The sequence below is a fragment of the Oxyura jamaicensis genome (assembly GCF_011077185.1).
Source record: "Oxyura jamaicensis isolate SHBP4307 breed ruddy duck chromosome 9 unlocalized genomic scaffold, BPBGC_Ojam_1.0 oxy9_random_OJ106418, whole genome shotgun sequence".
Classification (NCBI taxonomy): Eukaryota; Metazoa; Chordata; class Aves; order Anseriformes; family Anatidae; genus Oxyura; species Oxyura jamaicensis.
The window spans coordinates 61,463-86,101 of NW_023304181.1; the positions used below are offsets into that span (position 1 = coordinate 61,463).

Sequence of the window (24,639 nt, forward strand, 5' to 3'; positions counted from 1 at the left end):
TCTGCCACAGCCCGCTTCCAGCTTCAACGTGGGATGCGGTGCTTTGCTGCTGTGAGTTCCCATCTCGGCAACGCCAGGCGTTAGAAAAGTGGTGAGTCAAGACTCCCTAGATCATCAGGCTGGCTTAATCATCACCAGGCTTTTAAATAACAAGACCTGGAGTTCTTTTACCATCTGGTCCATGAGCTGGCACAAGTCACATTTCCAAGGGTTTTGCCAAAGCAGGGATTTAGAGATGACTTTGTGTTTTAAGGGAAGCAAAGAGTTTGCTTTAACAGCCTGGCTGTGGGAGCTGGAGCTTAGGGAGGAGCCACTGAATATCCCCGTAAGGGGCAGAAGCAGCGGGGGGATCCAGGAAGCCCAAAGGTGCCCCCAGTCCTGCTGGGGGTGAGGCAGGTGGACCTTCTTCCCTCCACTATTTGGTGCTACTCAAACTTCTCCTGCTGCCTTGGCTGGGCTGGGTAGAGCGGGGAATGCATGATCTCCTCTCCCTCTCAGGCTCTCTTATCCCGCTCTTGGTGGCTGGGGGAGACCACGAGCGGATACTGAGCAGGCTGTGTTGCAGCCTCGGCACACAGCTTGCTTCCCAACAGCTCCTCTTTTTTATTCCAAATGTGACGAGACATCCGTGTGGCCAGCATTGTGGGTGAGCCTGTGCGTGAATTGGATTTGTGCAGTAAGACTTGGGGTGGGAACGCTCAAACCGGGCTCATCCTGGAAATGTGTTCCTGAGCATGGTCCCCAGGAAGAGCCCGTGTTTAAACAGCCATGACAAACCACCAGCCTTTAATACATGGTTTATTGAGGGTTGACTAAATTGCCACTCCAACCCCCTGTCCAAGCCCTGGTGCATCTACTGGTGAGACTGCCCTTGTGCTGTGATGGCCACCAGTGGGGAAGGACAGCTCTGGCTGGCCAGTGTCTGATCCACTGGGAGAGGGGAGGGCAGCTGGAATCCTTCCATAAGCAGTGCCTGCTGTACCCCACCCTCCGTGGGCTGTTACAGACTATCAAGAGACCCTGGGAAACATCTCTGCTGTGGCTCGTCCTTCCTATGGCAGGCAACAGCAGAAGTGACTGAAGGACTTCTCAAGAACAGAGCTGTGTGTGATGGATACCAGTGTCCTCACTCACTTCCCTACCTGCCCACGTGGCCACAGAGCACGGAGCAGCGAGCTGCCCTGTCTGCCCATGTGCATGAGGGGAGGCAGGTGTCATTTAGCTGCTGCCTTGGCTCCCGCAGAGGGAAGAAGATCAGCTGCAATGTGTTGCTCAGCATACACACACAGGATCACATAAGAGTTGGAGGGGTGGACCTGTGCAGGAGTATAAAGCCACGGGTATATAAGCGAAGAGCTGCTGACACCTCCTGAAGTGCTGGATCACAGCTCAAGACGATGTCTAACTGGAGACAGGGGGACGTGTATCATGGTAGCAGCTTGCAGGACAGTCAGATGCAAAAGACCCCAACCCTTCCCTGCAGCAGTTCTCCAGGAGCAGTGCTGATGGGGCTGCTGGAGCTCAGAGGGTGAGCAGGGAGCAGGACTGCCCGATGGATGTGGAGAGGAAGGGAGGCAGGCAAGTCCCCAGCACCCACAGCAAAGCAGACAGCAGGTAGGGGCTGAGAGAAGGAAGACCCTGCAGGGATGGCCCCGTGGTTCTGCCTGGTCCAAGCCCTGGGCTAGCTCTGAGGCTGATGTGGAAGCGCTGAGTGACAAGCTGGGGCTAAACTCAGCCTCTTTGAAGGACAGGGAAGGATGAGCTGGCAGCTGTGGGACTTCAACCACAGTGGTGACTGTGGATGCTGCAGCAGCTGCCCCATCTCCAGCAGCTTCCCACGGCCTCACAGATGAGCTGGGGCATAGCAGCAGGGCCCAGCCTTGGGCTGCAGGAGTTGGCCTATGCTTGAGGATTCAGTAGTAGGCACCAAGGAGGTTTGAGACCTTGTACAGGAGCAACTTGTGGTTGGCGTGCAGGGGCATCCTCCTGTCCAGCACTTGCCAGCGGATGCACAGCTCTGGGTCACAGCCCTGGAGGAACTGGAAGGGGAGCAGAGACATCACGTGCAAGCTGGGGGTAAGGAGCAGCATCAGCTGTGCTCAGCAGCAACACACCCCCAGACTCCCACCCCCTGTTTTTGGGGCCCCTGTTGTGCTGCCATCCCATCTGCAGCCCCATGATCCTCCTCCACTGCCTGCAGCTGGAGAAACCTGCTCCTGATGATGGTGAGATCTGGGTCTGGAGCCAAAGGGATTCAGAGGGATGTCTGTCTTGCCTGGGGTCTCACCTGCCCCATGCCTTCTGAGAGCCAGGTCAGGGAGCCACGGAGGCAAGAGGCTCTTACCGAATTCAGCCGCTTCATCTGCACATCGTTCTGACTGTCAAAGTGTATGCTGACAGCAACAGTCTCAACCCAGGCATTGTCTGTGTTGCGAGGGTCATCAAGGTACCCTTTGTGTATCTGTGCACAGTGAAGGATTTCTGTATTAGCAGAGCCATAAGCATTGCTCACAGGGCGCTGAGAGGCCCCAAAGGCTGTGGGGCATTGCAACATATCTCCTCCGTGTGCTTCATACCTCGCTGCCATGCTTCAGCAAGTTCTGGAACTGGGGCCAGAACTCCCGGCGCAGGATCCACTTGAGTTTCAGCGGCAGTGTCTCGCCGGGCTCCAACGACCCCTGCACCAAAACAGATTTCATAGCCCAGCCCAGCCTCCCTTGCCACCACCAGCTCAGCACATCTCATGGTTGCCACCACCGCAGAAGTTGCCACAAGCTCTGCTGGAGTGGGGCAACCAGCGGCAGTGCCTCCCTCCTCTTCCTCCTAAACCCATCTGTGTTTCTCTCTTTTGCACAGGGCATTTCAGGGCCTGCAGAGCTCCTGGGTCTTGGCTGGACCAGGTTGCCTCAGAGCCTCCTAGGCCACCTCCACTTACCCCAGGCAGAGCCCAGACATCTGACAGGGGGTACTGGGCCACCAGCACTTCCAGCATCTTCTTCAGGCTCTTCCTGATAATGGACCCATCCAAGTTCCTCCTCCAGCTGTGAGAGACAGGTCCATGTTACTCTGTAAGCCATACCCAGCTCCCCCCTTCCCAGCAGGCAGGAGAAGGTTCCTGCTCTGAATGGGTTTTGCCAGACATCCTGGCCTCTCTGAAATGGTTTTGTGCCCCCTTCCCCATTTGTGTCCCTGGCACCACTGTCAGCAGGCACTGCTGCCACCCCACACTCACCGGGTCACAACTGGGTGCAGGGCATGGTTGGGCCCAAAGCAGTGCAGCCTCCCGCGGCCTCGCAGACCTGTCCTGCCCATGGGATTCCTGGCAGGAAAGAGCAAGCAGGCATGGAGGCTTACACCACGAAGCTGGCCAAAGCCCTAGACCATATTCCCAAATTCCCCACCATTGCATTTTGTGTGTTCTGGGGTGCTATTTTTTTTGTTTGTTTTGTTTTGTTTTGTTTTGGGGGGGGAGGGAGCATAGCCCTGAGGAAGACACAACCCAAGGGCTATGCGTGCCATTTCCATGCCCCACTCTTAGCTGCCAAAAGGATTGCAGCCCTCCTGGCTCACACAGCTGTGACAGCAGCTTCTGGTGTGGGTGGTGCTTTTCAGAGGTGCCTAGCCCCACTGCTCCCACCTCACCCATCGACTCCACGGTGGGTGCACTCACAGCGGCAGTCCATCCTGCACAGCGTAGAGGCCATGGAAGCTCTGCCGGTCAGTCAGCCCATCCATGGCATTGTAGTTTATCTTCAGGAGAGACTCTAAGGAGCTGGGGGCAGGAAGCAGTTCGACAGTGAGGGCTGCCACGTGGGGGAGACAGGGCAGAGACGAAGGGCTGGATGGGAAGGGAGCCCCTGGGGGACACTCACAGGTTGAACGGGTCTTGCACAGCTGTGTCCTTGTGGTCGGCTGAGTAGGCAGGAGGGTCATACAGCTGGAAGTCCACCTGCAGAGCATGTAGCCATGTCAGACCCCACTTGCATCCCTGCTCTGGTGGCCGGCAAGGACTGGGAGCCCTGAGAACATTTTCTCTCACAGTTCTTTCCTCCACCCAGCTCATGGTATCACACCCCGAGGCAGGAAGGGTTCTGGGGCTGAGCTTTGTGTCTTGGTTGGAGGCTTGGGACCTCACTTGTACCCTCATGGAAGCCAGCACTAGATCCTGTCCCCAACCTACATGCCTGATTCAGAAAGTGAGGAGGCAGGTGTCTGCTCCTTCTGTCTTCCATCCAAGTACCCCAGGAAACCCTACCACTGCAGATCCCAGCAGGAACAATGTTTGCTTCCCTCTTCTTGTCCCTCAGAGGGCCTTAGAGGAGCTGTTCACTCAGACACAGAATCTCACTGGAGCTGTTATGCCCAGTATGGCTGCCCTGTGGGACCCTGGAGAGGGGGAAGTCCAGATGGGCCTTTCCATCTCGAAAACCTCCAGACATCCCCAAGTGAGACCTGGTCTTGTTTAACTGAGCACAGTCACAGCATTTTCCCAGGGGGGCATCTCCAGCCATGGTTAGACCCTATGCCAAGTAGACACCCAGCACTGGGGTGCTGAGCCCGACAGAGAATAGCAGCTCCCAAGCTTAATTCTTCTCTCTCTGGGTTGAAACGATAGCTCTGTTCCCCTTCCCACCTCCTGTCCTCCTCCACCCATGGGAGCAGCCCACGGTCCCCTCCTGCAGCACTGCTGCCTGGGCCAGAGCACTTACCTCCCAGGGCACCTTCTCATCTGGTACAGGGAAGCGGATGGTGTGAGACCCTGGGTAGATGAGGTTTCGACTAAGCACATGGTATGGGGGTTGCTTCTCTTCAGGTTTCTCCTCCAGGTCCAACTCCTTCATCTCTGAGGTTCTGCTGGAGACTGCAAGGTAGACAGAGACAGTGAGACCCTGCAGAGCAGGGTGCTGAGCCTCAGCAGGACTGGTGCTGAGGACTGTGGCTCAGCCGGGAGGCTTGCTGAGTCTGTACAGGACAAGATCTGCTGATGCCCCCAGTGGGTCTGCCCCCCTGGCATCCCTTCAGGCAAGAGGAGGAAGGACAGGAGCCTCCTCTGTGCCATGCTGCAGTGAAAAGCCTCAGCCATGGGCTCCAGGGAGGGCTCCAGCCTGGAGGCTGGGACTGGCCCCAGGGCAGGCCCTGGACTTCCCCCAGAGCCACTGCGGTGCAGCCAGCTGTATTTACCCAAGGGCGGCATGTCCTCCTCTGAAGTGAAGCCATTACCCTGCAGGGCCTGCATAATCCACCTCAAGGCTTTGGCACTCTGATGAACCTGCATGGGACAGGAGAGGGTCAGCCCCTTCGGCATGGCCGCAGTGTGTGGGCATTGCCCTCCCAGTGCCACCCACTCCACTTTCTTTTAGAAACCATCCAGGAGAGTGGTGGGACTGTGCTGCACTTATATTATTTCTCCCCCAAATGACATAGGAGTCTCTGTGTTGTCTAGTTGTAGTCTCATGGCACATGGTCCCCATACTCTTGGCACAACGGTCCCCATACTCTTGGCACAACTTCCTCAGGTTGCCCAGGACCGATGTGCCTGGGGATGGACACGCAGCACCTAAGCAGAGTCCCCCAGTCCCCAATACACCATATTGTTTCCCTCTCTGCAAACTAAATGGAGATATAAAAAAAAAAAAAAAAAAAAAAAAAAAGAGTTGCAAAATTATTCCTGATTTTGGGTCAGTGGAAAAAGAAGATGCTTCTGCCAGGGCCCTAAGAGGCCTCAGAGGCCCTGACTAGCCTCCTCTGGAGCTCTGCACCCAAACCCCTGGGCTAAAGAGCCCACTTAAGCTCAGCCCTGGGCTTCAGTCCTTGCATGAGCTGTGTTGGAGGGGCGCTGGTCTGCAGCCCAGCCCCTGGGCTGGCAGTGCACATGCATGGTGTGGAACAGCTTCACAGGGAGGAGGCTGAGACCCCCCCATTGCCTGGAGGGCCCTCTCAAGCCAAGGAGGAGGCTGGATGACCAGTGCAGGGGCTCATCCCACAACCTCCCATCAGCCCGTTTTCATCCTTTTCATTCTGGAGACAAACAGAACAGAAAGGCATATGTTTCCTATATGCCTGTTCCTCTTTGAAGCTATTGTTTTGGCAAGAAAACTCAAGTTGTTTCAAAGGGGGATTGATTCAGAGGAACTTTCTCTTATGCTGTGGTTCAGTTGACTCACCCCCTTGGAAAATCCCACCTTTGCAAGGCAGTTTTTCAGTTTTTGCCTCACCTGGTCTTCTAGAGTGATCAATCTCTGCTCCACCAGACCTGTCCTCTTCACCTGATCCAAGTCCAGCAGCTCTGCCAGTACATCAACTCTGGAGGGACAGTGCAAAGAAGAACACCCTTAGGAGTAGTGCAGGCTCAGCAGCCCACTCCATGTTGGTGCAGCCACCTCCACGGGACAGATTCCTATGAGCACTCTCCCATTGCCTGTATACATGGCAAGGAGTGTAGCAACAGCTCCTTGAGGTCCCAGAGCACCAATCCCAATTCCTTCCTGCCCAGGACAGTCGAGGATGGGGTGTCCCTGTCTCAGGAGTGTCAGTACCTCTGTGCAATATCTCTGATTTTCTGCTCTGTGTTCTGCATCTCCTGGCACTGCTGGTGCTGCAGGTAGTTCTCCTTCAGGTACATCTCCCAGGAGAGAAGGGCAGCTTCTTCATTCTTCTCCAGCTTCTCTTCTGCTAGGGAAAATGGCAATGGTCTCATATCCCAAGGCATCCAAGCTCCGATGCCACAACACAGACGCCAAACCTCGTGCCCCGGTAAGGGAGCAAAGGAAGGGAAAGGAGCTGTTCCTCACTGAGCTGTTTGTGGCGCGTGGCTGGCCTGCACAGCAGGCCTCGCTGGAGCAGGAGCTGCAAGTGGTTGAGGAGGATGAACGGCGGAGGTGCGGGTGGGCGGCCATGGTATTCCTCGATCAGGTCGTGCCTCTGGAACTTCCAGATCTGGTCTGTGTGTGCCTGGACCTGCTGGAACGTGTAGCTGGGGACAGAACACATTTGGCTGTGAAATGAGGGCAAGGAGGCACGCCTCAGCTGTGTGGTGCCCTGGCTTCTACCCATCTCCCTGAACAGACCTGGTCTGCAACCTCTGCTTCCACCATGTCTATAGCCCTCCCCTTCCCCACAAAACCACCTCTGAGGTCTGGTCCATGTTCACACAAGGCTTCTCCTCACACTTTCTTAGCATGTGGTGCCCTGGCCCTGGCCAAGCCTGCAATAAAGCCAGCTTAATTCACTGTCAGGACCACGGATCCAGGTCAGACTCACTTGAACATGGCGATGAGAAGGTTAAGGAGGAGGATGTTGGTGAAGAGCAGGTACAGGCACAGTAAGATGACGGTCAGCCACTCTGGGAAGATGGGTTTCTTGTTGTCCTCATTGGTCTCTGGGCACTTGGGCTTGTAGGGGTCAGTCCCATTGGGGCTGCACTGATCAATGTTGAAGTTCACCCCTGCAAGAGAGCACAACAATACTCTACCGCAGCCAAACCTCGCACTGTCTCAAGGAGCATGTTGTGCTCCCTGACAGCTGCCAGCATCAAGGTGGCTTAGAATATAGCAGAGATTTGAGCAACTGGTGCATACTGAGTGTTTCCAAGCTCATTCTGCATCATAGAATCATATCACAGAATGGCTTGGGTTGCAGAGGACCTTAAAGATTATCTAGTTCCAACCCCCCCTACCATGGGCAGGGATGTCACCCACTAGATCAGGTTGCCCAGGACCTTGTCCAACCTGATCTTGGACACCTCCAGGGATGGGGCATCCACAGCTTCTTTGGGCAACCTGTTCCAGTGCCACCTCCTGAGTTCACCACCCTCTGAATGAAGAATTTCAGAGATTATTTAATTATTTAATTTCACAGATTATTATTTCATAGAATTTCCTCATAGTCTCTAATCTAAATCTCACCTTTTTTAGTTTAAAACCATTCCGCCTTGTCCTGTTATTACCTGACTGAGCAAAAAGTTGTTCTACATCAAGTATTGAAAAGCTGCAATGAGGTTACCCTGGGGCCTTCTCTTCTTCAGTCTCAACAGCCCCAGCTCTCTCATCCTTTCTTCATAGAAGAGGTGCTCCAGACCTCCGATCAACTTCATAGCCACCCTCTGGACCCGTTTGATCATCCTCTCTGTCCCCATTGCACTGCTTATTGCCACCAACTTTGCAGCTGTGACACAGGGCTGGATCTACTCCTGGCAGCTGGGACCCTGCCATTTGCTAGTGTTATCTTGGTCAATCCCTGGGTTTGTCATGGTAGCAACACTTTGAACATGCCAGAGCAGGGCTCCATCCCCACACACTGTCATTGCTGCCTCCTGGCCTTACACTGTGGCTTGAAGAGGAGTCCTGTGCAAGGCTTCCATGGGCTAGCAGACTGTTGCATGAGCTTGGCACACCTCAGCCTTGTAGCAAAGCCATCCTGCATGTGCCACACAATTTCACAGGCTGCTGTCCCTTACCATCAATGTAGGAAGGAATCTGTCCGAAGATGGTCAGGTAGGAGTGGTAGACTACACCACGGAAAAGCCACTCCACACGTTCCTCATTGTGGATCAGGATGGCCTGCTTGGCAACCCCAAAGGACACCACCCACACTGCTAGCAGGAAGAGGAAGAAGAAGACATCCTTCATCTGCAAAGACACAGGTGAAGCAAAATTGCGTCCTGCAGCAAACTACCCTCAAGGACAGCGTAATGTGGGTGGCACGTGTCCTGCAGGCCTCCAGCTGCTCTAGCTGGAAGCCAGGCCTGACAGGGTGGAGAGGTGCTCTCACCATGCGCTTCACAATGATGATCTTGGGCCCCAGTGTTCTACTGACTGTGAAAATATGCATCAGACGCAGGCAGAAAATAATAAAAGCCAATGACAGTATGATGCGTCCGGGATACAAAGTTGATGGAATGAGCCTGGGCACAGAAGAGAGGAAAGGAAACAGCTCAGTGACACCAGTGGTTTTTTTGTTTGTTTGTTTGTTTTCTGATCTCACAGCATCACATTTCTGCAATAGCAGTGACCTTCCCCAGATTGCTGGGTGAGAGTTGCAGCATGAAAAACATCTCTTCTAAAAACAGTTGAAAAAGAAGTAAATTGGTCAGAATTAATCACATGATTATGAAAATCTTCACTGGTCTTTTGAAGAAGAAACTGCAATTAAAAAAAAAAAAGTGCACAATTCTCAGACTAGTTTAGGGCCAGCTGCAGTCTACAGTTGTGACTTGAGCCCATGCACTGCAAGGTAAATGGCTCTACATCTCACCTGCAAGTCAGCCCCGTGATAAAGACCACAATGGCACAGACATCCAACTTATTCCAGAAGTCCTTGAAGTACAGGGAAGCCATTTTCAGAACCCCAAGCCCATCTGGATCATACAACAGCTGTTGGGAAGAGAAGAGGAGTTAGTATGTCAGTGAAAGTCTTGTAAGATACTCAGCTGCCATGTAAAAAGGAGTGGTGGCACAGATCTGCTAGCCATCACCAGACTTCCTTGCTTACCTGAAGTTAACCTGAATCTACAGGGTATTCTACATGGGCATGGAGGAGCATGGGGAGAGATACCTGACACAGGGGGCTCTTTAGTCTGTTGAGGAAAGGCACAGAGATGAAGCAAAAACTGAAAGAAAAAAAAACAAAAACCAAACAAACAAAAAAAAAAAGTGAAATAAAGTGTGGAAATGCTTCTGGGAATAAATGCCCATGGAAAGAAGTGGTCCCTCCATCTCCTGATGTTTTTGACTCAAACCAGTGTGCCTGTCTCTGAATACCAAGGGCCAGGCCAGAGGTTGCTAGTGAGATTCCCTGGCCTCAGAGACAGGGCGATCTGGCAGTTCCTTCTGCTGGGACCTCTCCAAATGGATGGCAATGTAAGAGGCAGCATGGGAACACAAGTTAGACGGGACCTTCCAGGAGCACCCAGAAGGGTGTCTCTGGCAGCCTGGACCATCTCACCTCCTCCCATCCTCTGCTTTGCCCGCCCCATACCTGGCGCATCTCCTCGCACACCAAGGAGAAGAGCCAGAAGTAGATGAGGTACTCCCACCAGGATGGTAACGGCTGGAAGTCAACCATCAGGACGTAGGCGAAGAGCAGGAGGAAGGTGAAGTAAGAGAGAATGTTCATGTGGAAGATGACGACAGGTGCCGTGAAGAAGGCCCGGAAGCGTGTCAGGCAGTTCATGGGCTGCAGCTTCTTCTCCCTGGGGGGAGCAAGGACAAAAGCATGGCTCACCTGCCTGAGGTTTGCCTGCTAGCAATGCAGGTGAGGAGTGCTGCTCTGACCAGGCAGTGTGGATTATAGTGCTCGCCTGCACCAGCCAGCTAGAGCTCTCAAGGGGCCTTGCTGGCAGATCAGCTCTCCAAACCATGCACTGCCTATGGAGATGTCACAACAACTACTCCCAGCCTGTGCACAACAGTCTGACCCTCCCAGCTGGTTCCTGGGGTCACTGCAGCCACCCCAAGGGGACCTGCAGGCACTGCATGGTGAGGCTGAAGGCTCTGGCACACGGGTGTGCAAAGGGTGCTCTTGGGCACGTGTTGGGTGGTTGCATGAAGGAAAGGTTCCCGTCCTGTGTGGCACAGGGCTGGAGAGCAAGCCAGTTGAAGGATGAGGCTGAAGGAGAATCCTGCCTCCAGGCATGCATACCCCAGCTGCACGATGTACCTGAAGGTGATGAGGCTGGTGTAGAGAAGTGGGAAGAAGAGCATGCACGCAATCACCCGCCAAAGCCCATTGTCAATGCACAGCTTCCCCCACCAGACTTTTGTCAGAAAGGCCTGTGAGGAGAAGAGGAGCAGTGGTTACAGGAGCCACCTCTACCTTCTGGCCAATTCTTGAGATGTTCAGCTAGCCCACCCAATGGACAGAGCCCCGGCCTGTCTCCCAGGAGGATCAGGGACAATGGATTTCCCCAGGAGCAGGGAGGAGACGGGCAGGCCCAGCACAGACCCTGGCACAAGCCACCGGGGTAGGCAGGGTGCTCAGCCACCAACTGCAGGGCACAATCCCTCCATTTGAGCCCTACCTCTGCAAACAAGGCACCCTGAATCTGGGGCAGGGGACATGCTGCTTACTCCCCCCTCACCCATTCCATCCACCACCACCATCACCCCCCAAGCATCACCACTGGTAACCCACTTGGACACCTCCATGGGCCACAAAATTCATGTTTTTGGCCTCCAGTGCCAACTGCAGACAAGTTGTCTTCCCCCAGGCCTCCGAGACACGGATGAGGAGCTTCTGGGCCCTCTCTTCATCCTTGCGATAGCAGTCTGTGAACACACCTGGGGGACAAGGGAGACAAGGCTGAACTCTGGGGCCAGCTTCAGTGCTCAGCAGGAAAGCACCAAAGAGTACTTCACAGCAGGAACTGGGCATTTCACTGTGGCCTCCCTCTGCACTCCTGCCACCACCCTCACAGCACCATGACCCCAACCACAACAAGCACACCCCCATTTGGCACTATCCAGCCCACCTACAACCCCTTAGACACAACCCGGGCCAAAGTAGCCAGCACAACGGGGTATGAGAGTCGTTCTGGTTGTCCCCCTCCCACTCACCAATCGCTTTGTTCTCGTACTGCTCAGCCAGGGCCAGCATTTCATCAGTGGTGTCAGTGTCTTCCTCCTCCTTGGCGAGCTCCTTTAGGATTTTGCTGCAGGCCAGAGCAGCCGCCATGCAGTCCTGGCTCTGGAGCAGAAGAGGCCAGAGAGGGTGTGGGACTCTGAGACTCCTACGTGGCAGACCTGACAAGTCCTTCGGGGTTCCCACAAGAGGGAAAAGGAATGCCCCAAGCTGAGTTCCACTCAGAACAGACAACTTGCTATGACAAGGACTGAGCTGTCCTTCCCTCTAGGTGCAGGGGCAGCAGATAACTAATTGCCATGGGGAATCTGGGGACATTCTTGCTCTTGTAATAGGAAGCCATGGGTGATGGGATGTTTGTGACTCCATGGCTGTGGGGAAGACATGCTCCACAACCATGGCATGGTCATGTTTTGCCAGCTGGCAGCCAGCTACAACACCTCTTGTACAGAGATGCTGGAAGCCTTCTCTATCCCCAGCTGCCATGCTCTTGGGTCCCCCTTGCAGTGTGCTGAGCCCTATCTTAGCCTTTGCTAAGAGCACACTTCTGGCCCAGAACATCATCAAATGTCATCAAGTGAACGCTGAGTGTCCACAGGCTAGGAGGGCTGCCACAGGCTTGTTGGATGGCTCCCGTATGGCTGTGGCTTGGGCACTGCCATGGACCTGTGACCTGTGACCATGGAGCTTGCCTACTCGCCTGAATCCCAGCAGGTGTAACCTTGCCTTTTGGGCTTGGGAGTCTTGGCTCCGTCTGAGCCCTACAGCTGGGACTGACAGGTTCGGGCTGTAATACCTGGGCCCAGATGATTTCTGCCAGTTCCTTGCGGTTCTGCACCACAGCCCAAATGAGCAGGTCACGGACTGGGTCCATGCTGAAGATGACTCGGCCAGAAGAGCGCTTGTAGAGGGACCGGAGGCTTGACCCCTGGACCTGAGAGGTACGCAACAGTCAGATGTGTTCACCTGCCAAGAGACTGCAGAGAGCAGACAGCCCCTCAACATGAAGCCCTCCCTGAACCCATGTGCCTGCCTCCACCAGCCATAGAAGGCCTTTTCTGCAGACAGAAGGGTGGCAGGGCTGTAATCATCCTGGAAATGCCACTTTTTCTAGGGCTAGAACCATCTGGGGATATGGCCAGCCTGTCTAGCACATGAGGAGCCTCTCTGTCCTCCACCCTGCTGGGTCCTGCCCAACGGTGTCACAGCCACGTGGTGCTGCACATGGAGGAAGGGCTTTAAGGGATTTTAAGTGGGAATCTTGAGTGGACAAAAGGACAGTGATCCAGCTGCAACTTGCAGGACTGTTTCTTGAGCCAGTGCCCCCTTTCTAATGCAACCCCGCCACCATGTAACCTGGAGATGCGTACATTCAGCTTGATGTGCGGGACAGGGATGGAGAGCCGGGGCCGCTCAGTGTGCTTGGGCTTGGGGTAGAGAGGCTGTGTGGAGTGGCCCAGGAGCTCCCGCAGCACCTGGGAGACATGGTGCAGTTGGATTCTTGGCATTTTGGAGCTAGCTGTGTTCTCTGTCTCCTCCAGCAGGACCTTCTGCAGCTTGCTGTGGAACAGGCAGGATGATGCCATGTTGTTGTAGAGGTAAATGAGGGTGTCCCAGGTGACAAACTCCTTGAGACGTACTCCCTGTTCCAGGAACAGCTTCACAAACTCTGGCTTGTTTGAGATCAGGGCAGCTGCCATCACAGGGTGGAGATCTGTAGGCTGGCAGACCAGAGGCAGAGGTGAGAGACACCATGGCCTCAGAGCAAGATTTTATCTGAAAGCACTCAAGAAGTTTCTGGGATTGACATAGCATCTGGGAGGGAAAGGGGAAAGGAGGCACTGGGACTTGCAGGACACCCCCCAGAGACACACTTGTAGGTCAGTATGCTTTCTCCCCTGGCAGTGAAGCCCTCTGCTTCCTTGGCTGCTTAGTGGGGGTATGGGGTAGAGCCACAATAGACTGACTCTCTTTCACCTCATGCTCATGAGGATGCACCATACAAACAAGCAGGGCCTTGCCAGCTTGTTCCCCCCACCCTGTGCACAAGTGTTCAGCTGAAGGATCCCAGTGCTGCCAGCTGGAAGTTGTGTGCCTTTCCAAGACAACCTTTACATGTGCTCAGAAGCGAAAGCAGGGCCTGTGGGTACGGGGTATGTTTGTCCTGGCAGGAAGGTACCTCACCGCCTGCCACCACTTGTTCTCGGCCTTAGTTTTTCATTCCAGCCACACTGGTCCCATGCTGTGGCACCTATAACAGCCCTGGCTTGTGTCAGCTCATCTAAGAGCCTTCTTCATCCTCCCTTCCTGAAAAAAGAGCAGCTCTTATTCAGGCTGTGGATTTTCACATCAACTATTTATTCTTCAGGATCCTGCTTCCTGGCAGCCCTCCCCAATTCCATGAGAGGCACGTGAGCTGGGGAAACCCAAACTGTCAAGCAAAATAGGAAAATTCCTTCCAAATCCCACAGGGCCATCTGATCTACTCAGTTTTGACTTCAATGCTTTGGACCATCTCAGTTGGATTGGGCACGGGACAGCAGAGCTGGCTTGTGCTGCTTCCTGCTCCACTTTGTATCAAAGCTAGCAATTGTTTGAGCAGGGAAGTACCCAGCTAGGTGAGATGAGTTTATAGACAAGTTGCCATTTGGCATTAGCAGAGAACATAGGGCATAACTATGAAGAAGTATTTTTGGCTCTAGGTTGGTGGATTGTCTTTCAAAGACACCGGTGTTGAATGAAATACCAACAACCTTTGTAAAAAATTATAGGGCAAATAGGACCTTTACAAGCAGTGAATTGCAGGTTGTGCCCACCTCTGCATTTTGGAAAGACAAGACAGATTAAGAGCCCCTGACAATGTAATGGAAGTTTAGGGCCCCCCCAAAAATGCCCTCAAAAACCCTCCCTAGGCAAAGCAGAGGTGAAAAGTGCTCTCAACATGAACAGCCCTCAAGCTGGCAAACTAAGCCTCACCAAACAGTCTTACAGTAAGGTCCAGGAAGGTTTGTGCATGGTCAGGAATGGGGAGAAATGTCCTAACACTTGCCCTCGATATTCCCCCAGGCCCCCAGCTCTGCCTCCAATGGCAGCCACGAAGCAGACAGACAGCACAGATACTGCCTTACCTTCCACTCATGGTCGTCTGTGAAGATCTCACTCCGAGCAATGTCCACTCTGTTCCAGGCCACAGCTAACTTCAGCTGGTGGTCCCAGTTCTCACGACCAAAGTGATCTTGGTTTTGAGATGCTGCATGTAAAGTACATGCATTAGAACAGAGGGTCATTTACCCCCTTGAAAGCCCACTTGGAGGCTTGGTTCTTTGGGAGAAATATCTCCTCCTGATCAGTTCATCATCACAAGTTTTGAGGAGCCCTTTGGTGACTCCACAAGCCAAGCAGCTGCAGGAGGCAACTTGTGATCCCCATCCTATTCATCTCTCCCATGCCCCCAAGCAGCTACCTTCCCCTCACCTTTGAACAGGGCCTGGAGGATGGCCACATCCACATCCTGCTGGCCATATTTGCCCTCTCTGAAAATGGTCAGGAGATGCTGGCTCCGCACTATGTCTTGGATCTACAAGGAAAGCCATGGGCAGGCAGTCAGCAGCAACATCTCCTGCCTGCTGCTTCCAGCAGCCCCCTGTGAACCCGTCCTGCTTGGAACAATTCCTTGCTCCCTCTGGGTCTCCTGCAGGTCCCCTGTGCTGTCTCCCAGCCCAGCTGGGGTTGGTGTCACATGGTCCTTCTCTGCCCAAAGTGAGTAGGCGGTGGAGGGGCAGAGTTTGAGCCCTGGGGTGTCCACCAGGTCAATGCTAAGTATGGCTGGGAGAAGATGGAATTTCAGTAGGACCTGAGCCTTAAACTTCCCACTGGGAGCCCTGCTGCTCACAGAAAAGGATGCCTGGGGACCCCTTTCGTCTCCACATACTCAGAGAAAGGAGCTGCCTGCCTGCAAGAGGCTCACCTTCTTGGTCCACTCCACCAGCTTGCCCTCAGTGAAGAGCTCATAGGTGTCATGGAAAAGCACACTGAGCTTCTTCCGGATCAAGGCGATGGTTATCTTGGGCACAGGCAGGTTGGCGACCTGCGCAATGACATCCGCCACACGCCCAGACCCTTCTACAACCACACAGGGTGTCCCATTGGTGATGGCATTGTAGATGGTCTGCAACCAAGCAGGGAGACTGGTCCTAATATCATGCAGAGGCCAGCAAACCCCCACTGATCCTGAATCCTTCCACTGATACACCACAGCACCCCTATTCTGCTGCATTTCACCTGTGACGACCGTGGTCCCACCAACGCCGAGAGAGCAGCACCCCATGCAAGACCTGCTGCCCTTGACCCTGGCCACCAACTTAACAGGCTTTCCCAATCCTGCTCCATCCCACCACTAACCCCTCTCAGCTCTGCTGGGAGAGGGCAGGGGCAGTTCCTTACATCAAGTGTCCCAGGGCCTCCTTCCAGCACCACACAAACAATGGGGATCTTGATGGCAACGCCTGCAGGGAAGCAGAGCCTGGGGTCACCGTCCTGTGGGGCAGCCCCTCCGAGCAGCTGAGCTGGGTCCCCACTGAGCTGCGGGGTGTAAAATGCAAGGTCAGAGCACTACCAGGCTTCAGGAGAGAGGGGAAACAATCTCCTGGCAGTCATGCTGCTGGCAAAGGTTGGCCTGAGGCAGAAAAAGGCCCCTTGATTTGTGTCACTGAGGTACCCGGCAGGAACCATGTTCTGCATTTATCATAGTCATGTTCTCAAGCCCTTGTCTGGATCCTACAGGGAAGCCAAGGCCTCCTCTCTCACCTGAGTCCAGGATGGGCACTGCTTACCAACGGATGACCCATCAAGCCTTTTGTCCTCCCCTGCCTCAGGCTTCCTTGTGTTGCTGTTACCTCCTTTCACCTTGGTCTGCTCCGAAATGAACTTCTCCAGCCGGGTCCTCAGGGGGATTTCCACTCCGTACCTCCCATGGGTCCCATCGTCCACTAGGATGAAGTGGGAGTGATTGCTGTCCAGGCACGAGAGGCTTCCTTGGTTCTCCTCATCCAGGATGTACTCAGCTGGAAAGCCACCCTGCAAGATGCAGAAGGAGAGGCTATAGGCAAAGCCTGATGGGGCTGAGGAGGAACACCAGATGCCCAAAGCAACCAGTGTGTGAGCTGGACAGCACGCAGGGGCAGACAGGCTGAAGTCACCCCTGCCATCTCTGCAGTCCTCACAGCAGTCTTGCCCCATGCTCTTCTGTCTCTGCTCCACCTGCCCTCCCAGCCTGCTCCCACACACCCACAAGGGTCCTCCCAGGAGAAGCACAGCACCTATGCAAGACACTGGGTAGGGCAGAGGGACTTCTCCATAAACATCAGCCTGAAATCATCACTCCTGGTCTGGCTGGGTTTTTACTTGGGCTACCAGCCATGGCCACCTCTTGAAGCACCCCTTCCCATAACGGTCCTTGGGTAGAACTTCCCCATCAGCCCAGGTGTAAGCAAAGCAAATGCATTTCCAACTCTGCCTGGCTCACCATGGGGCAGATGAGGCTGTCCCGGTTGTACACAGTCCCCCAGGTGGCTATGCCAATGGTGACAATGTCGGCCTCCTTGTAGCTGCAGTTGAGGATGAAGTCTCGCACTGCCTCTCCCACCTGTTTCATCACACCAGCATGGGACCCCCCTGTGATGATCCAGGCCCCTGGGGGTCAGAGAGGGACTTGGGAAGGGAGAGGCTCTGTCACAGCAACCTCCTAGCATCTCGCTATATGGCTGCAGGATCACTTGGTCCTCAGAGAGGCTCCATCCCCTAGAAGATGTTCTCTCTGCCCACTTCATCAAGACCTGGCAGCACAGGAGATACCTTCTGCACAGTGCTGCATCTCTCAGTCTCACTCCTTATAAGTCTGTTTGCAGCAGCTGAGCGAGAACTCCATCCCTGTTGGGTGGTAGTTCAGTCAGGGCCCTAACAGGCCTTCCAGGCCAGCTCAGTGTCTCCACAGCAGCCAAACTCACTGGGCCTGGCATGGCTTGATGGCAGGTCCCTCCCCTGCTGCAGTCTCAGGGAGAAATTCTGCAACTCTTACCAGTGGTCTGGGCCACTTTGACTAGCCCTTGCCGGAAGATGTTCTTTAGCCTTGGCTTCATGATGAAGTTTTTGGCTCCACCAGTAACCGAGATGAGCAGGTTGGGCGCATCAAGGCCCCAGTGCTGTGTCATGAGGTGGTAGATGACCCTTGGAGGAGTATCAGAGGAGACACGGACGTACTGCAAAAGGGGAGCATACATGTATTTTGGGTAAAAAGAACAGGGCTGGGGGCACCTCCACCATGATTTCTCACATCCCAGCAAAGAACCAGGGGCTTCCCATGTCATTTCCCAGAGGAGTGCTGTTGCTGCTGCCCCAGTTCTTGGTGCATAACCCTGTTCCCAGTCACTTCCCTGGAAATGTGAATCCCCAACACTTGCCTAAGGATAAGGACAAGTAACAGCAAAGCCTTGAAGCATGGGCCTCATTGCATGAAGACCAGTCTTACGGTTTCAGAAAAGGATAAGGTACAGGGCGGGTAGAGAGGAGGGATTCTGTCCCATCCACCTTTTCCTCTGTTTTGCCTTTGGGGCACTTGTACGCTTCCCTAACCTCTCGTTCAGGAGGGAAGTACTTGCGTTTCATCTGCCATGGCAAAATTTGAACTCTGATTCCCAGTGCACAACAGAGGGGCAAAACAGATCACCTTTCCCATCTTCTGTCCCAGGCCTGCAAAGTGGATGTCCCCAAAGGCATCTGTTGGCATTTCCTGGATGTGCCTGCTGGGGTCCCATTCCTTCCCCAGGAAGAGGGGAGTTTTGACAGCATCTTCCAGGTGCTGTTCCCTGAGGTAGCCGCACTCGCATACAATCCTCCTGAAACACACACCACCAACTTTGTAGAAAACAAGCTGACCCCAAAAAACAAAGCCCAGGTGGCCTACCTGCCTCATCCAGGCCTGAGGTGTTGGCATTTGGATTAGGAACACCACAGGCACCAGCACCTCCTACCCAACCTGTCTTACAGCTCAGAATTTGTGAAGAAACAAGGGCTTTTTCTAGAGAAGAACTTACCAAAGATTTGTATTTCCATCTATAGAGCTTTATGACAGAAATATTAAGGTTGCTCTGGATGAAATATGGAAAGAAATGACAGCATGGGAAAGCATCAGAAAGGTTACTCACTGGGAAACTAGATATCAGCCATGCAGTGATACACAGCAGGATAAAGAAACACATCAAAAGGAATTTGTGAATTCCCTCGATACCAGTTCCCTTGGCAGAAAGGTATGATTTTCTGGTGCTGTACAATTGTCACCAAATGTCCCTTTAGCTCCCCCGGCAGGAGAGGGGAAGGAGGGACTGACTTACCCAGAATCTGATGTCTGGGAACTTTCCACGAAGTGCACACACTCTTTCTTCCGGATGTTTTCAGGAATCCATGAGATGAGATTTTCCTGAGGAAGAGCAGCAAGAGGTCAGTGTTTCTGGAAAGGGCCAGAAGTTACCCCAGGGACCAGATACAGTGGTGCTTGGACCATATCTAAGGGCTATTTTTTCTGTGAAGGAAGAAAGCTCCATCATTCTCCGCAAGGACTAAGCCAGGTGTACTCCAAGGAGAGGAGATTCAAATACTGGACGTGAATGCTGGACATGCAGATGTATCTCAGATATTTGGGGTTTTCTGTCCTACCTCTAAAACTCAAGTGATCTGTTATTGACATCCCCCCCCTAGCCTGAGATTCCCACACTGATGTGTCCCAGGATAACCCAGTAATGCTCTTCTACCACGTGTGGCCAACTCCCACTTCTTACAGCAGCTGCCGAACTTGCCTTCTCATTGTTCCCAGAGGGAAAATGTGCCTTCCGTCTGCTCCTGGAGATGCTGCTGCTGCTCTGCTGGAGGTTGGGGACCACCTCAAAGTCACTCATCTTCATGGGCTGCACAGAGGGACTGTCTTCTCTCTCAGGGCACACCTTGTTCAGCTCACTGGGGAGCACCTTGCTGTGCCGGCCATGCACAGCCATGGCTGCCTAGCCTCCTCTCTCCCACTCCTAAGCTGGGTGCAGCAAAAAAGAAAAAGGATACACGTGGATTGAGAGCAGTGGGTCACCCTGTTTGTCATTCCCTGTGCAGGGGGAGGTCTGAGCAAGAGCAGAGAGGTGATTTCTGTAAAAACCCACAGGGTGAGTCACATTGAGACAGATGTGTTTGCAGCCTGCCAGACTCTAGCCTGACCCCCGTGTCCTGCCACCAACACGGCTCCTGCTCTGCCACCTGGCAGTCCCTGGGGTATTCCTGGCAGCAGGATGAGCAGAAACCAGGTCTCTTGTTTGAACAGCCTGAGCGCAGCCCTGCCTGGAAAATTGGGGTTTGCAGGAAAGATGGTCAGCTCCAGCTGGGACCTTGCTGGTCACAGTGTTCAGCCTCTTATTTCAGAGGGGGTGCAACAAAGTCCCTGCACTCTGCCTTGTGGGTGAAGGGTGATTTAAGTTAAAAGTTGCCAACTGCCATCATGCATGCCTTCAAGACTCCAATAAAGCCAGGCCACAAACTTGCCTGCTGCAGCCACAAATCAGCTCCTGAGCCTTCCCAAACACTCACAACCTCCGCTTCTGAGCTCATGAATGGCCAAGTCCCCCAAAAGCTGCTGGAGCAAGGATGGAAAAGCTCCTGTGTGTCTCTGGAGCCCAAAGGGGAACGGTGTCCACTCTGGGGGGCTGTGGGCAGGTAATGTGCACAGCACTCAGGTAATGAGGTGGCAAAACTCTAGGGTCAACAGGCCTGTGTTTGTAAGGAGGATTTTGGCTGCCTTTCTGCCAATCAAACCCTTCATCACAGCCAACATGATGAGGGCTGGGAGGACTTCCGACTGTGTGGAAGGAATGGTGGAGCAAAATGAGGTCTGCCACTGCATTTCACTCATGTCTCCTTCCCCCATGCTCAGCTGCAGGCAGGGAGCAGACAGAAAATGCCTTTTTGCCCATTTCTCTTGAATGCCAGCTTCCTCCTGGACTCCCCCTGGGACGCACACAGCCCCATCGACCTTGGGAGCCGGGTTTTGGTGGGCCAGCTTTCTGCACCAACACAACCGATGGTAGGTCTAATTGTTAAAGAGTCCTCAAAATAACGTCAAGCATGTCCTGAATTCTCCATTCTGGCCCCACGGGGTGGCAGACTGCTGGGAGCATAGCATATGCCCACAAGAAACCAATAAGCACAGGCAGGCAGGGCTGTCCCACCGGGCACCCCAGGACTGCATGACACCCAGAATACCTGTCCTTAAGGGGGTCTGGGGACTACAGCAGAGCACAAGGTGCCTTCTCCCACCTCGGCCAGCACTGCAGGAGGGGGGGCTGTACCCATTGCAGGCAGCATGGGGCCCCTTGCCATGGGGGTGGTCAGCAGGATGGCCATTCAGGGACAGGGATGCAAGGCAGGTGCTGAAAACTGCCTGCAGCCCATGCTCCTCCGCCTCCCCTGCCCCCCACCACGGTTGCAACTGTACCTTCCCCGCAGCATCCTCCATCTGCATCACCAGCTCTTCTGCTCCATCCCTGCCACGGGGAAGTCAGCCTCCTGTCCTCCTCTGGCAGGTCATCTTGTCGCTCGGGAAGCGGGCGATGAGCTGAGAACAGGGCAGAGTTGCCTGCAAGCTGCCCGCAGAGAGGAGGAGGTGGTAGAGCGGCTGGCAGCTTCCCAGCAAATCAGACTGCAGAAGCAGTCCCTGCGCCCTGCCGAGAAGCTGCAGCACAAAGACAAGCCCCGCGTTTGCTCGAGAGGCTGAGTCACGCTTCCCTTGATCGCAGCCGCCATGTCCGTTGCAGCCTGGAAGCGCGCAGCACCCCGACGCTGCCTGCCTTACACAGCGCACCGGCTGCCTCCGGGCAATGTCACGGGCAGGGGACCAGCAGATCACAGGTCAGGGCCAGGAGATGTTGCCAGTTATCAAACCCAGGCACATTCTTCAGTGCTGGGGGCTGAAGCCGTGTGCACCCCTTCATGTTGCAATGGGCTTGGATGCTGGGGCAATGCATTAAGTGAACACACGGACTCCAAATGAAAATATGGTGTTTTGACCACATCCTATAGCTCCCTTTCTATCCAGAGCATGTAAATTAGCCTGAGCCCTCTGCACTGAGTTTTACTAGTTCCCTTGAACAAGAGCAGACAGCTGAGATTTTACTGGGAGAACAGATGCCATTAATAAGGCAGTAAATAAAATCCATGTGCAATGTTTTACAGTTCAGTTGTAATTAACTCTGCACTGCCAAAAGAACTGAAGCCAGAAGTGCACATTAATTACACATTAATGGGAATGCTCATCCGCTCTCAGATGGCTGCCTCTCTTGAGACCGTGGCTTTTATTTCATTTTTGCACATGCCAAAACCACAGTGGCCCAGTGGGACCCGCATGGAGCCAGCACACAGGCGGTTCCCGCTGCTCCTAGTAAGAGCCCAGCTAAAACCCAGCAAGACTGAAAAGAAAAAGCCTGTCAAGTTAAACTCCAACTCCAACAGGATAAACAAGAGAGGAGCATGAGGGAGTTTGCAGGAATTAAACTTTTGCCTCTTGCAAAGATGTTGCACCTCTAAAAAAGTAAAGGCAAAATTCAGCCAGATTCATGTTTGTGAACTAGGAGGCTTTTTCTGTCAGAGAGGAACAAACTCTTTTCCCCCACATTGTAGACCCATGCTCCCCCTTAAAACGTTCCTTGTTGTTTGTGTTTGAACAAAACACAACTTAAAAAGAGCCTGGGGATGTACTGAATGCAAAAGGAGGCAAGAGGATGATTTATTAAATGAAAGTGCACCGGCCAAGCAGTGAAATCTGTTTCCCTTGATGGCCCTGCCTGCCGCCCTGCACACGGGATGGCTGTAGGTCCCTGCACATTTGTTCTCCTGGAACCAGGAGGCTCCAACACCTGGCAGCCTCCTGGTCCCAACTTGGGGAACCAGCTTATCCTCCTGACTGGAGGCTCAGGGCACCAAGACACGTGCATTGCAGGAGAGCTGCGGCGCCTTGAGCCTTGCCAAGGACACCTCTGCCTGGCTGCCAGGGTGCTTGCTCCCTGGCAGCGTCCCCGCCTTTGGAGAGGCCTGCTTGGCACTGCCCTGACTACGCTTGTCCGCAGGAGTGGCGGTGGATCACAACCACCTGGCTATGCCGTCATGTGTGTTTCAGGGCAAAACAGCATTGGCAACACACCAAGAGATCAGAGGGGTTTGTTCTTTCTTGTCCCAGCTGAAATGATCTGGAAATGATGCATGTCACCACGTTGTAATAATAAAACACAGTGCTGAAAATGTTGTGTTGTGTCTTTGCTGTAATGGCAGCTCTCACTTTATCTGACGTGTTTCCATGCTTTTTTTGTGCATTGAGAACCCTGGGGGCTGTGCTTCTGGCACCGAATGGGCAGAGTGTGGAACAGGGGCCAAGCCAGCCAAGGAAGAAGTGGTTCCTCTGGCTGCCATAAGCACTGAGGTGCCGGGGACTGTGCTTTTAGCAATCGGCTTGGCCGTTTCATTGCAGCAGACTTTTGGATGCAGCAATAGCAGATAAGGCTGGCATGGTAAAGCTGTGAAGCTCAACAACAGCAAGAAAGCTCCAGCAGGGGTGAAGGAAGGTTTCTGGAAAACAACACCCCCCTCTCCTTCCTCCTCCTCTGATGCTCAGAAGCACAAAGATGCCCATGTCCCAGTGCTCCAGCAAAACAACCTGTGGGGTGAATATGCAGCAAGAGTATGTTTTGTTAAACCACCCATTCATGCCACCATTATTCACGCCGCGTGAATAACTGCAGACAGAGGCCTTGTAACGGGAACACCAAACATTTAATCATGTATTAATTGTGGCTGCCACCACCAGCCCGTCCCCTGGCAAGGCCTGGCCATGCTGCTCAGGAGCAGGACTGGCATATGGTCGCCTTCCCCTGGCTTCTCCTGCGCAGCCACGAGGTGTCCTTTGGGTCAGTATCCCACGGGGACCAGAGCTGGCTGCACCCATCTCACTGCCATCTCTCTGCTGCTGCTGCCGACAAAGCTGCAGCCCCGGCCCTGCATCGGGCTGGTGCCTGCCCTGCAGCTGGCAGGCCGAGGTGTCCTCAGGGTGGCTTTGGGTGCAGGATGGCAGCAATGGGCCTCTAGCTGTGTGTGCACCCAGCCCTGGCAGTGGTAGCTGTGCCCACAGAGGGCCAGGTGGCTGTTTTAGCCAGTGGGACCAGGCAGATAGGGCATGTCTCCTCTCTGGTGGCCACTGCTGGCAGTGCCTGGGGTTCATGCTGCCCACGGCCACCTCGGTGCAGAGCCACTTTTCTGCCCCACGGGAGGCTGCCCCTGATGCCAGTGGTTGGCAGCTCCCTATCCTCAGCACAGCTCTTGGGTACCACTGGCTGGACTCAATGCCTCCTTCATGAGCAGGACCTCAACAACTTGCGTGCCACCAGCAGGACCTCGACGTCTCACATGCCACCAGAAGCACCTTCAGCATCTCACGTGCTGCCAAGAGCGGCTGGGGTGACTGCCTCATGTTGCCCATGGCTGCCCTGGTGCACAGCTGCTTGTCCACCCTGCAGGAGGGCTTGCTCTGGCTCTGGGTACCCAAACATCTCATGTGCCACCAGCAGGACCTTGATGCCGGCAGGACAGGACACCCAGGGCACTTATGGCCCTCACCTTCAGTGCTGCCTTCAGGTGCAGAAGCTCAATGTCTTGTGTGCTGCCAACAAGACAGGGCACTTCACATGGCCACTGGCAAGACTCAGTGAAGGCAGGGCACTCGGGGCACTTATGGTAGCCCACCATATCTGAGGTCATAGGGTGACAGTGACTCTCTGGTGACATCACAGGGTTCTTCAGGCAACCCTGATGGCAGAAGTTACAGAGGTGACCTGGACTGCCATGAGAAAATGCTGACAAGAAATGGCTGCTCTACTCTGACAGGAGCAATGTCTTCTGGGCTGGGGGCCAGGCTGAGAGCTAAGCCTTTGGCCTGGGAACATGGCCTGGGAGCCAGGGACGACCTTGATGTGCAGCCGGACATGT

General features: G+C 54.1%; 1 protein-coding gene across 3 annotated transcripts; it reads right to left on the reverse strand.

Moving 5' to 3' along the window:
* Positions 1-780: 780 nt before the first annotated feature.
* LOC118157670 (transient receptor potential cation channel subfamily M member 2-like) lies at positions 781-21,329 on the reverse strand. 3 transcript variants are annotated; one of them, XM_035312087.1, is made up of 33 exons: positions 21,104-21,329; positions 19,428-19,649; positions 18,966-19,051; positions 18,302-18,470; positions 17,654-17,834; positions 17,102-17,268; positions 16,473-16,653; positions 16,021-16,082; positions 15,545-15,745; positions 15,052-15,154; positions 14,706-14,827; positions 12,948-13,298; positions 12,374-12,511; positions 11,553-11,682; positions 11,131-11,276; positions 10,657-10,769; positions 9,976-10,189; positions 9,253-9,371; positions 8,770-8,902; positions 8,456-8,627; positions 7,261-7,444; positions 6,792-6,973; positions 6,537-6,669; positions 6,216-6,303; positions 5,182-5,269; positions 4,710-4,861; positions 3,873-3,949; positions 3,671-3,772; positions 3,233-3,319; positions 2,936-3,041; positions 2,577-2,678; positions 2,345-2,461; positions 781-2,039 (listed from the first exon to the last, which is right to left on the reverse strand). In XM_035312087.1, the coding sequence occupies exons 2-33, from the start codon at positions 19,620-19,622 to the stop codon at positions 1,914-1,916; spliced, it is 4,527 nt and encodes a 1,508-aa protein (XP_035167978.1). In that variant the 5' UTR covers positions 19,623-19,649; positions 21,104-21,329; the 3' UTR covers positions 781-1,913. The 3 variants fall into 3 exon arrangements, with proteins under 3 accessions (XP_035167978.1, XP_035167977.1, XP_035167980.1); XM_035312086.1 differs by having other exon boundaries at positions 19,428-19,654; XM_035312089.1 differs by lacking the exons at positions 10,657-10,769; positions 11,131-11,276; positions 11,553-11,682; ... (11 more) ...; positions 19,428-19,649; positions 21,104-21,329 and adding an exon at positions 9,490-9,574 and having other exon boundaries at positions 9,976-10,007.
* Between the last annotated feature and the right edge of the window lie 3,310 nt (positions 21,330-24,639).

Excerpts from the sequence above, each read along its gene's own strand:
- LOC118157670 (XM_035312087.1), bottom strand. The coding sequence starts at position 19,622 with ATGGCTGTGCATGGCCGGCACAGCAAGGTGCTCCCCAGTGAGCTGAAC. Across the intron at positions 17,835-18,301 it reads TGGGACAGAAGATGGGAAAG|TACGTCCGTGTCTCCTCTGA; the intron begins GTGATCTGTTTT and ends CCCCTTTTGCAG. Across the intron at positions 3,042-3,232 it reads CTGCACCCAGTTGTGACCCG|CTGGAGGAGGAACTTGGATG; the intron begins GTGAGTGTGGGG and ends TGTCTCTCACAG.